The sequence below is a fragment of the Trichoplax adhaerens genome, genomic scaffold, assembly GCF_000150275.1.
Source record: "Trichoplax adhaerens TRIADscaffold_3 genomic scaffold, whole genome shotgun sequence".
NCBI lineage: Eukaryota > Metazoa > Placozoa > Uniplacotomia > Trichoplacea > Trichoplacidae > Trichoplax > Trichoplax adhaerens.
The window spans coordinates 6,008,570-6,021,994 of NW_002060945.1; the positions used below are offsets into that span (position 1 = coordinate 6,008,570).

At 33.8% G+C, this 13,425-nt stretch overlaps 2 protein-coding genes across 2 annotated transcripts; one reads left to right on the forward strand and one right to left on the reverse strand.

Annotated features, from left to right (window-relative positions):
* Positions 1-858: 858 nt before the first annotated feature.
* Positions 859-9,044, reverse strand: TRIADDRAFT_22371 (uncharacterized protein; the record flags this gene model as incomplete). Its single annotated transcript, XM_002111041.1, has 8 exons — positions 859-1,031; positions 1,141-1,225; positions 1,442-1,527; positions 1,657-1,891; positions 2,615-2,763; positions 5,433-5,502; positions 6,085-6,125; positions 8,858-9,044. The coding sequence occupies 8 exons, from the start codon at positions 9,042-9,044 to the stop codon at positions 859-861; spliced, it is 1,026 nt and encodes a 341-aa protein (XP_002111077.1).
* Positions 9,045-11,636: 2,592 nt separating this feature from the next.
* Positions 11,637-12,860, forward strand: TRIADDRAFT_54658 (uncharacterized protein; the record flags this gene model as incomplete). Its single annotated transcript, XM_002110500.1, has 3 exons — positions 11,637-11,815; positions 12,448-12,519; positions 12,722-12,860. The coding sequence occupies 3 exons, from the start codon at positions 11,637-11,639 to the stop codon at positions 12,858-12,860; spliced, it is 390 nt and encodes a 129-aa protein (XP_002110536.1).
* Positions 12,861-13,425: the final 565 nt, after the last annotated feature.

The following is a 13,425-nucleotide window of genomic DNA, read 5'->3' on the forward strand; positions in this document are numbered from 1 at the left end:
TGTATCATATTATACAATGTTCACATGATGACGCATACAAATAAATTACAAGCATCTAGCAAGCGTTTTCTTAAATTATAGCTCTAATACAGTTATTATGGCACACGTATCTAATTTAAGGAATAATTGTTGGTCTTCACCATTTGCATCCTAGGATTTGTGTACCAAATATCGTCCTCCATCATAACAGAATATCGTCTTTTAACTTTCGTTTATATAAAAACTAAATTACCGATGACGACTTTTATCCTTTCTTCGCCGCCGTTTCATGTAGCAACAAAGACATCTAAAGCAAGACAATAAAAATTATGATAATTAGTATCTAAAAATTCGAAATACTCCTGGGTTACAACACTTTGAAAGATGGTATTTTAGATACAAGCATTTACTTAATATCATCACTACTATCTGATTCTTGAGAATGTGTATCATTCAGAGCAGTGAGGGGTTCAGTTGGATTGGCGTCTAATCCACCATTATTGGGAGTATCTTGTCTATCTCCGTTATATGCTTCTGTAGTTGGCTTTTCCGCCTTTTCTTCACGCCTTGTAGTTGCTGTCTGTGGCTGATTTGGCGCTTTCTTCGACGGATCAGCCCAAGGCTCCTTTTGCGACTGTTGATAAAGCCATCATAAGTATATAGCATTTAATTATAGTCTTAAAAGTATACAACTGTCAATTAAAACCTGTCGTGGTTGATTTTCCGTAGTTGTTGCTGTCCTTGCTGCAGATTCTCTAGGGTGAGTTGAGGGTGGTTTCCTTTCAATAGTGTTATTTGCTGGATCGATGACACCCTAAATTGAATATAACAACAATAAATCTATGTTCTCAAAAAGTTATCCAAGTCGATAGCGGTCAATTACATATAAATATATATCATTACCACATTTTTACCAGACCAATCAAATTTAGTTTCGTCTCCATATCCTCTCTTTTTGTATAATTCTTTAAAGAGATTTCGTAAGTGATCATAATCTGGCTTTTCAAAAAAGTCTAGTCTTCTCGCATAGCGAAGATACGAAGCAAATTCCTCTGTATTTTAAGTGAAAAAAAATTAATTTAACTGACAAGGGATTAGAAGTTATCATTACAAAATAAATGAATCGCTCATGCATTTATAATTATAATAAATCCAACATACCTGGATAATTTTCGCAAAGAACTTCAATCGGTGTTGATCTTTTGGTATCACCAATCTTTTGATATCTTTCCTTTAAATTAGCAGCCTGCGCGCAACAACGAACAACATAAGTATAGATAAGTTATTATCGTATCCTACTATTTTAATTTTTAGATATTCGGATACATATCATCAAGGTTGCTGTTGGTATAATTTATAAAAATGATATCGATATATTTACAATAGAACAACATAATATACGATATCAATATGACAGTCACTTTAACTATTTTTTGAATTATTGTTTCGATTTTTTACTTACCGTAAGACCTTGCCATGGTAAACTACCGCGTAGGAAATACATAAACATATGACCTAATGCTTCTAAATCGTCACGCCTACTTTGCTCTTTGGGATTTCATAAGTAATACAAATGATATTTGTACATATTAAAACATTATCAATATAGCTAAGAAATTTTAGTCACACATAAAAATCATAATGTAGACTATGTACGCGTATTACAAGTTTACTAACCTTTGCCAAGATGGGTATTTATACTCATATACCGTGCTGTTCCAGTAAGACTTTTATGCTCTCTATATGGTATATGCTTATTCGTTTCAGGATCAATATATTCTTTGGCTAAGCCAAAATCAATGATATGAATTATATTTTCATGCTTATGATTTGGGCGGCCAAGCACAAAATTTTCTGGCTTGATATCGCGATATATCACATTTTTCGAGTGAACGTATTCAATTCTATTGAGCTATAAAAGTAAGATATACAATATTTTAGCCTTGTATAAAGTTGAGAAAAAAAAAAAATTTCAAACAATATGACAGAGTAGAATCATAAAATAATTTTTTTACAGTAAAAAACTTTACAGTACTAGATTTAGCAATTATACGTGCAATAACTAATCAGTCAATTATAACTACTTCTCTTAGAAATATTCTTTTTCCTACATTGTCTCATATATACATATAGTTATTTAAACAAAAAAATCGATAGAGCTCTAAAAGACTACGATAATTAATGGATAGTCATTAAATCGATAGTATCACACTGTACACTAATAGCTATATACGTTTATTTATTGCAATTACACTAGATACATATCGCATGATCGATTTAAAAAAGCAGATGTATTAAACAACAGTATAACAATACTATGTTGCAAGAGAGAATAGAGTAATTAATTAAGATACTACAGAAAGCATATTAAACTATTTAAACGGATATAGAACATATAATGCAACTCTTTCTTCGTAAATCAATCAAATTAAAAGAGAGAAAAATTAATACAAATCTGTAGTATAGGAAAATGTTTATCTTTTATATTGATAACACATCAAGGTAGATAGTAAACTTTTTTGATAGAATTTCATAGTGTCGTACAATATTGCAAGATTATTTCACTATATTGCAAATATGCCAAAGTAAAAATTTCGATGATATTTTCTATAGTATTTATTTTAAATATACTAACCAGTTGAATCGCCAAGAGAATGACAGTTTTAAGCGAGAATTTTCGGTTACAAAATTCGAAAAGGTCTTCCAAACTAGGTCCAAGTAACTCTAAAACCATAGCATTAAATTTACCACATGGTCCAAAGTAATAGACTTGAGGTAATCCAACTAATGTATGAGAAAGTGTTAAAATCACGGTAAATAAACATAAGTTACATTCAATATTAGCATGAATAACAAAAATAGTAGCGACAGTTTAACACATCAAGATGTGACACTTAGTTACGATATTTTATCAACATATACAGCGTTGTTAGAGAATAAAAAATAAAATAAAATTGCCTCTCTATTTTACTTAATACAACGAGATCATATACCATAATTGCCGATCGTCGATACAATTACATCAAAGAGTATTAATTATTAACTTATTGTTGTACTTGATTCACAATGTAAAATGATCATTTCTCAATAATTAATAAGATCACGAAGCCAACTGACGACAATACTACATGACATGCCCGCAGTTCGGCTGAAAATTTTTTGAGTTTGTGCTATAAATCTGATTCTAATATAAATTATAATATCAATTTCTAATATTATATTTATGAGTATATATTAGCAATAATAACTAACTATAAGCTATTCGATTTTTAAGGTCGATTTTTATAGAAAGACCTAACTTTATCGATACCCCCCTAGTAGTTCACAATGTCAATACCGTACATTCCGAGTTGTACGCTATACGCTATACCATATAGCGCACAAATACAGTACATACGGTATAACATAGCATCTTAGGTGAAATTCTGTCAAAACATTGGTGCTATATATTAAGCAATTAAGGTAAGAATACCTTCATGCGCTTTTTTCGTTGTAACTATAACTATGGCGATTTTAATATTATTACAGATTACCGTCCTAATATACTGTACATCAAAACAGACATTGTCGTGCAATATTTCAATACAAACAATAAATATCAGCGATAAAATTGCAATATTAATTCAATATTAATAACATAATCATAATTAACTACTTATTAAGTAGTCATTTTTACTGATGTTTAATATATAACTTAAAATGCCTTCATCAATCATTATACCTGTATACTACAGCGTAGTTTAGTATGACATTGAGCATAGCTAATCACAACTCCAGCATTGTCTGATAGTCGCTGACGATTATAATACTTGTATAACTTAGTTAATAGAGCGTTAACTACACAGCCAAGCTATATGTACGTATCTACTACAATAGACTATATATAAATCCTTTAAACATTATGTAGTATACCAAGATCAATGTAATAATATTTGCAATTAGCTACGCTCGATTTATACATTGTGCGTAAATAAATGCTATTATAATTTTCTACCATAAATATGACAGTTTACCACTAATCAGGTTTAATTTTTAATACTATGTAAGTAGCATCTGCATGATTCCCTTGTTGGGCAGTATCATAAATAGATAAAAATAATTTCAATTATTATAAATGAATAAAAAAAAAACGGCCTTAAGAATAATCACTGCTTAACTGATAAATTTATAATAAATTAAAAGATATGTATACCCTACGAAAATTTTACATCTAATCGCGAGCCATTCATTATTCAGCTAATTAGAAATATTCCTAACATCTGAGATAGCAAATAGAGCTCAAAAAGAGAAGTGCAATAACGATATTTATATCTGCTTATCAACTTTCGCCAACTGTACCAGCATGGATATTTAGAATGCGTAAAAAAGTACAGATACACTATATCTGTTTCTTTTAGCGTTCAATATAAGAAATTTGGTAGAAAAGAAAATGAACGAAATGCTTAGAATAAAATTTAAGGCACTAATAAATTTGTACTAAGTTAAAAAAAAAAAATGAAGAGTAAAGTTAGTAAGCTGAAAATATCTACACTAAATTCCACATTATTATATTACACTAAAGTTATGAACAAGTAAGCGACAAAGTAAGTAATGTCAAGTACATTAATACCTATAGATCGTGTATCCATAAACGGCACAACACTACAGTATATAGTACTATAATATAATTACTGCACTATCAGTGTGAAACAACGGCAAATTTAATACCGTAACATGACCATATTAAAATCCTATTATATTAATCAAATGATCTGTAGCTTTCACACTTGAAGCCAAAATTACTTTGCAACTCAGTAGTCACTATAGTAACTGTAACTTAATCGTCTAATAATACTTCATTGGAAGAAAATAGCTAAAAAATTCGGCATAAAAAATAGAAGTATAAATATTTTCTATACGTTGCGTATAATACAAAAATAGAATCAAATGGATAGAATAGAGAAAAAAAAATTGAAAATATACCATAGGATATTGCATGTCATTATGAAAAGATGAAATTGATGACTGGCAGCGTACTAATTCGTAAGTATATTTGTGATTACTGTAGGATTATCTATCGTTCGGCAGTTTGTACCACGAATGATATAAAAATTGAAAGATAGAGGTATTTTGGATACAGTTTCGATCGTATTTTATCTTGGATTCAGTTCATAATAATTATTGTCAAGAGACAATAATAATAGTAAAGAAATACTTCTCTATGAAAATAGTATCATCAGGAGTAGCGTCTTAATTTATTTACTTAATCACATATCGATAACGGTATGATTAATTATTAGCAATCAGATAAGACTGCAGCATTATCGATGAGCAAAACTTTCGAAGATTAAACGGTAAAATACAGTGAGTACAAGTGTAGAATAATCAAAGGGAATGATAGTAGATAAACTAGAATGTTATACTCTTTACTGTATCAATTTTAGAATACAAACTTAAGTTAGTAAATCTCTTACCATTTTTGCCTAATACTTTATAGAAACGATATTCTAGATGCAATTGAGGAGCTCGTGTTTTCATTGCTTCCTATAATGCATTTAAAATGGAAGATGATTTCGGTTAATGTAGTTAATTACGGCAAATAACGGTAACAAGTACACTGTAAATAATATCATAAAGGCTCACAGTGTCACAAAACGTTATAATCCGTACACAAGTATTAATCTGACGAAGATAGTAATTGAATGGAATAATCAAAACTATTCTTAGCTCCTTAAAAATTCGACCTTTTACTAATATATAATGGAGAATAACGCTCTACAGTATATATATATATATATATATATAGATCAAAAGGTAAATATTGTTGTAGGTCTAACGTTAGCAAGGTGGTTCAAAATTGTATGAAGCTACGGCTATAACATAAATATATCATATTACGCAGTACACGTAGTGGGAAAATAAAAACTAAACAATCATAGCAACTATTACAAATTTGCGTATATCCTTTGTGCGCTTAAACTATTATCATCATCTATTACTGTACAGTACTGTATATAATAATTATTAGTTTGCGCGTATTTCCATCCACATCTCATTTTATCAAAATTTGTTTACGCGCTTGATATCACTGATTACTAATCGCAACAAAAAGGTGAATAAACTTACCAATTTAATCGCCACTCGTTCGTTATTATAGAGATTTTTACCTGTCCAATGGAATTTCAATAAAAATACTATTTTAGTAAAAAACTTTCGAATGAGCAATACCATGGTGTCTCATCACTAGAATAATTCTATGTATGATACGTATTTAAAATTTGATCTTAATCAAGCTATATTGCATGCACAGTATCACAAAACTATTGTCAATCAGACAATAAATAAAAATTCATCAAGTCGGATACATAAATCACAAATTATACATAGTACTGGTGTTCTCGATATTCAAGTGAAATTTTAGCATTGGTTAAGAAGCCTATACAGTATACACTCATGGAAAAGGGTCTTAACGTTGCTCGTTTGTAATTTTATTCAGTAAAATAGGCAGTTGTAACAGTTACGTATTTTGCCTTTAGTATCTAAAAATGGTACATTCAGTAACATCATCATCCCATCCAAATTTTGCGGTCTTTGACTGTAGTATCGAATGTATTCGAAAGATTTTACAAGTGCTATACAAAACTAGTGTTATAGTAATTATTAGCTAGTTCTAAATTTTACGAGTGTACCTTTGTATACAGTACTATTATAATTTTAGTGTCGAGATATCGCTATCAACATGATATAATTTCCCTATTCCATAAGTAAAATGTAGACTGAACTGATGTGAGAATATTGTAGTGTACATCCTGTCGATTATTTGAAAGCGTTATTTGAATCCAAAGTCATTAGGAAGAAGTCAACTGCAATATAAAAGTCAGATTGAAGGAATTGCCATTACTCCCGCTACAATCTTAAGTACGGAATAACTTCTCATATTTTTATAACAGCATGGATACGCTTGACAACGATCGATAGGAATTGAGTGATATCGTGTAGAAGATTCCGTAATCTAGTAAGTTAATGTGATAATTTTGCCCCATTTTTAGGGGGGGCCCGATTCGTCTTATAAAAAATAATATAATATAACGATCATTATGTCAAGACAATCACGTTGGTAACTAGAAAAGATAATTGGTTTCAATGCTGTAAGATAATGTGTAAATGAACAATATCATACTGTCATTCGTTTTAAAGTAAGTTAAATGTTGTACAATCTCAATAAAAGCATAGCAACGTACAGTAGTGAGCTGACTATATGATATCATTTGGCATACAAGGCAAAATTAAAGAAAGCAATTGTTACACAGATAGTATATTGGGTCGCTCATCAAGTAAATGTATCTTTTACATAGTATATTAGGTTTCAAATTGAAGGAATGGATAAAACAATAAAAGGAGAAAAAATAAAATTTTTGAATACACTTTTTTTACAAAGTGACTCAAATAAGAAAAGGTAAATCACATCTGTAGCATGCCATTGTCGATTAAATCATTTTTTTGGACAGCATTGCTAGATTAAGGTTAATATATCAAGTTATATTCTAGTCGATGTATCATGAAGGCAAATAGCATTTCCATCTCGATCAGAATCCCCTCTTTAGACATCAACAAGTAAGTTATGGAATAGTGGGTGAATCAGTGACCATTTGAGTCAAGAGTAGGAAGTGAAAAGAAGAAAAAAAAAAAAATATTAGGGATTTAGACTACAACTGTTTAAAATTTTTTATTTCAATCGGACATTAAGCTATTGTAAGCGATAGCCACATGCAGTACACAACTCTTCTGCCATACTGTGTAGTGTGTACTGTAGCGTGGTTATGTATTGTGTCGACTACTGTCTCTATTAGTTGTTCCACTGCGAACAAAAAAAAATCAAGGCGAACGCTTAGAAATAGGAGCTTGGTTAATTCCATTTAGACTATTATTTCAACATGACTATTTAGCAAAGATAATTTATTGCAGTAGTCATGGTCTACAATTTGATGACAAGACCAAGCAAGAAGAGATTGGCAATCATGATTGATCGATCGATTAACTGAATCGAGTTGTATTGGAAGGTTTTTATTTGTGCATCTGGGAGTCGATTGAGTATGTTGAAATATTGGAAAGATGTTGACGGCACTTGTAGAAATTCCAGTTGATGCTAAGTGGATTTTCTATTTACAGTAGTAAGTGCTCAAACAGTCTATTGGATAGTAGGACTGTAGTCATTAGGACAATCTGCCGTCCATCATGCTTTGGTAGTTGACTATTGATTTCTACAATGGCCATGGTCAAAGTATTGGCATATTGTATCCAACACCGACACTATTTGTAATGATGACAGCCATCAAAATGGGAGTGTACTACTGTAGTATCCACGATGCAGTACTAACTATAGCGATAAAAGTAATACCTCGATGGCACTCCTTGTTCACTGTCTATGTAACCATTGCCAACAGTATACTATTGCTTGTCAACGATCGATATTGCCCAACTGCAACGGCATGTAAAAACGAGCGCGGCTACAACATCAATGAAGATGGATTTGATCGTCTTGATTAATGGTAAATGCTGCAAATACAATAATTGCCTTTCTATAAACGACATTAACAAGCGTGCAATGAGAAGTGATTGTGTTTTAGGAGAGTTGAAAAAGTACGGTATGGAGGCTTTGTTAGAGGCAGAGTAGTACCTCTGAATACGTAAAGTACAACTCAATAAAGCTACGACAAGATTCCAACGACACAATCGGCGTCGGTAGAATAAAACGAGTACGATTTCAATGAGTTGAAAAGAACTTGGTATTGGTTATTAGAACAAAATTGATATTGTCAGGCAGGCAGCAAGAATGAATCGACTAGTTTGGTTGGATGATAGAAATGAGTACGATATTGCCGTTGAATAACGATCATACCTAAATAAATTTCGCCAAAATTGCCCCGACCAATGCGTCTACCCACACGAAAATTAGGTCCAACCATCAATACACTAGAATTGGATGAAGCTGAGCCAGCACGGGAAGCTTGACTACCACTATTTGTGCGTGTGCCACGCGGCTTACGTTGATGATGTTGATCGGTGTCTTTCTCGCGTCTTTGCATTGTATATTGTAGAGTGTCTTGATGGCGTGGATGAGTCAATTGGGTTGCAATATCGTCGATCTTTTTGGAAGAGTAATGGATGGACAAAATGTCAATACTGTATCAAGGATTAACTGTTATCGTATGGAATACAAGGTAGAAAAAAGTTCCAATTACACAAGCATATATCAACAGTAACACCTAAAGGCTTACAATAAAAATACTCTACAGTAGAGTTGTGTTGAATATTGCAAGGAAAATTCAAAACTACTCGTCGACGCTAGAACGGATTACTTGAAGATGTAATCCAATTAGTCCACAATATTACTGCGATAATAATGACTAGACAGTATACACAAGTCAAAATGGGGGTCTTCGTTTCCGATCTACTGTCAGTGAAGGAGAGTTGAATGGAAATCGCTATGGATGTCAAGGAAGAATGAAGCTAGCCGGCAAAGAGTGATTTGGTTTTTTGTCTATGATGGCCTGCTGATATCAACTTTTTTTTTTTCCCCTAATAATTTTGATACCTTTGCTTCTTCTCCAAGTTCAAAGTGGTGCTTTTATGGACAAGAGATTGCAATCAGCGTAAGTTAATTGGTAGCGTTAGCGATCTACTTGAACAATATTGTAATAGATCACGTTCAAATTCAAGAAATTGGAAAGTGATACTGCTGGACGTACAACGCTAGCGTGAATGGAGATCGTCCAGTTACCGTGTTGTACAGTATGAGATTGCCTTGTGTTGAGAACTATGTCCACTCAGTCAGAGTTGAAGACTTGATACTTGAGCCAGTCAAGAATAATTTGCAAGTGATCTATGCTACACTATTCAATCACGGAGTCCATGTTCTCTCCTTTCCTCTTAATTCATATTACATTGCTTGTATCTCGCCAATAGATTGAAAAATAGTCCCACCACGTCGTTAAGTTCAATCTTCACCGTGGTGAAAGTTTTCTCTTTTGGGCTTGAGCGTTTTCTACCGGTGTAGTTCTACTAGCAATAAGTTCAGCCTGTGCTGGCGCGTCTAGTCTACTACGCAAGTACCTCTCGATCGGTTATACTGTGCTCTAGTGTAAAAGGGGGCAGTCATGGTCTACTATTGTGCCAACCCATCTACTCTTACAGTGTACAGTATGTTTTACCAATGGCAAAGCAATATCGACTCGCGAGTGAGTACTGTAGACTGTAGACCATGTAGGTTTCCATGGCAAAACATACAGTACTGTATGGTGTCGAGTAGACACTGTGTTGGACTAGAGATGCGGTGAAGATGGCTGTTTATTCAAGTGTTGAATATGGTAGACCAAGTTTTTTTTTCCTTTATTACTGCCCATTTTAATGGATTGAACTTGTTCAATCAAGATGCACTTGTACAGTATTGAATATCTTTTTCATCATGCATTTTCATCAGGCCTCCATCGTGATGAGCAGTAGTGTACTCAACTCTACCATATTGTACACACGGAAGGCGTAAAGTATAGTACTGTTTTCTTTCTTCCTCACTTATTGTATTCTACCTTCTTTCTTTCTTTTTACAGTCCATTCTCCATCTTCCACAGTCGGCTGTCATGACCGTAGACATGTACGCGTACTTGTCAACAAAGATTTTACTCTACCGATATAGTGTTTGTGAACATCTTCTACAGTATATACTCTACTCTATCCAACCAATGTAAGATGCATACTGTACGTTTGCTTGTTGCTAAGTAGGCAAGGCGTAGCTGCCAATTGGCGACGCAAGAACAAATAGCAGAATACAGAAATAACTCATACCGATCGTATGACATATGACTCAGGAGCAGTTATCATTCACTGGTTGAAATACTGTACCACAGTTAGAAGAAAAATGCTCCTACTCAACTTAGTCATCCAGTCTTCACTGATCGATGATCCTCAGCAACCAATATACAAAACCCGTATGACATATGACTCATGAGTAGTCAGCATTCACTGGTTGAAATACTGTACCACAGTTGTAAAAAAAATGCTCCTACTCAACTCAGTCAACCAATCTTCACTGATAGATGATCCTCAGCAACCAATATACAAAATGCCTCCCTCTCTACTTCTGAAAATAACAGTACTCAAGTTGAAAGTTGGAATTGGGGGAATACTATTCAACAGTGTACTATCGAAGTTCAGACAAGGACTACTCGACCCCAATTCACTCATTGACTGCCTGTACAGTGTACAGTATACAGTAAGCCGCGGTGGTGCGCCTAGTGCCGTGTGGTGCGGGCTGCCAGTGCTGCGCAGCCGCATCAAATGCCGGTCGAGATACGGTGTACAGTACAGAGTGCAGATACAATCAAACTGTACACTGTACACTGTACAGCACTACAGTATACAGTTACCGTGCTTAGTACTGCATACTACAGTTCAAGACACTGTAGCCGACGTCGAAAAAAGGATGACACAGTTAGACCTGAGAAAGGTTCGGTTCGGTTCGAAACTGTAGGATCTCATACTGACACTGTACTGGTATTTAGTCTGTATTGCACTCATGGAAAATCTTACCCAGTGCTCGGTACAGTACACCAGCGAAAACACTTTCAGGTTAAAACCCGTTGGGTGTCACTACCTGAGTACCGTCTGTACGGCAGAACAATATGGCGTCTGATGGAGTCAAGATGAGGCAGGAGATGCCGCCCAAAGGTGGCTATCCCATGGTAGAATATCAACGAAATTTGCCACGGAGAGGTGTCTCTGGAGCAGCAATGATCATTGGTAGTGCTGCAATTATGTCATTTGGATTCTATCTAGTAATTAAAGGCAATCGACATCGAAGGTAATTACTGTCGATATCTTGTTATGCTTTGTTGCACAGGAGGTAACCTGTAAGCTTGATCAATCAGAATAACCTACGGTAATACGAAGAATTGCATAATACTGACGGTGATATTCTAACTTCTATTATTGTATGGCTGTTTCATTCCAACAATTTTATCCAAACTAGAAAGTGTTAGCACTTGCTACAACGGTTTTACTACTTTAATACATACTCTTGATAATCAGGTCTACTTGATATACATTTGCACCTACATACACGTATGGACCATTGAACCTACTGTATAAACTTCTCTTATCCTACTCAACTACTATATAATTCTAATATTAATGATATTGTGAAGTACTTATGATCGAGTAAGTCATTCCTTCAGTATTTGACCAGAGTTCAAAGAAAAAGCTTTTTCTCTCACCTCAATGATATTGACCGTATCCAGATGATGTCCCGCCGTGGACTCTCATCAAATACGTGTACAGTAATATAATTCGTACTGTAGATTCGCTAATTTTACTACATCTTTACATGGTGTCCTGCAGTTGCATCTATCTCATATTTAATACTTATAAGGATTGTCCAAGCTCAGTCTACTTTACAATAACGCGTCATTTTTGTCCTTAATAATCATCTAATAGAGTGCTAAAACAAGAAAGACTAGAAGCCAGACACTTTGTAAGGCCGTTAATACAAGCAGAAGAAGATAGAAGGTATGTACAGTATACTACTGTATACGGTATACAGCACTTACCGTATACCATCAAATGATTTGTTACTTTCCTTAGTGATATCAACAGTGTTCAATGAACCTGCTGAACATGGATAGTTTTAACTAATACAATATTAAAGTCTAATGAATAAATATTGATATCATACATCATCTTACCGCTATCTTATTTATAACAATGGCAGAATACTTCGCCGTCTCAAATGTTTAGAATATGAGGAAGCGAAAATTATGCAGAATGTACCAGGATGGGTTATAGGTGAAAGTGTTTATCATACCGATCGATGGGTGCAGCCACCTGCTGAACAATTATCTAGATTTTGAGTTATTATTACGGTCGATATCATTTAGCTTATGGCTAAGTTAACCTCCCCTTGGAAGCTAATAGAAATTAAAATTGTTTTCTATGCCAATGATAAAATCAAATCTGTAAAGTTGATGTAAATTGTTGCTTGATGTTGACTTCATCTTCTGTCAACCGTTAAGATAAAGCCTTGCTGAGCTTTATAGGCCTGTTGATAAATCTTCATGTGATTTTTTATATGATCACCTTCTATCAAAATGGAAATCCCTTACGGTATTTCAACGTCAACTTCCCAAATAAAAGCAGCTTTTATCGTATACAGAATCTGAGCATGCATAATACTACCTACCTGCATGGGGTTAAATCTTCACTGTAGTTAACTTTAAAACCTGCTTAATTCTAGATGGGAGGGGTCGTCCTATACGGTACACTATTTTACATAGCAATTATATCATATGTGTCAGCAGCAGTTAATGCGTAAAATATTATTAATACCATTGCTTCAAAATATATAGTTGGCCCACTATCTCTGCCTTTTATATCTCGATATATTACATTGCATACCGCAGTACATGAACGTCAAGC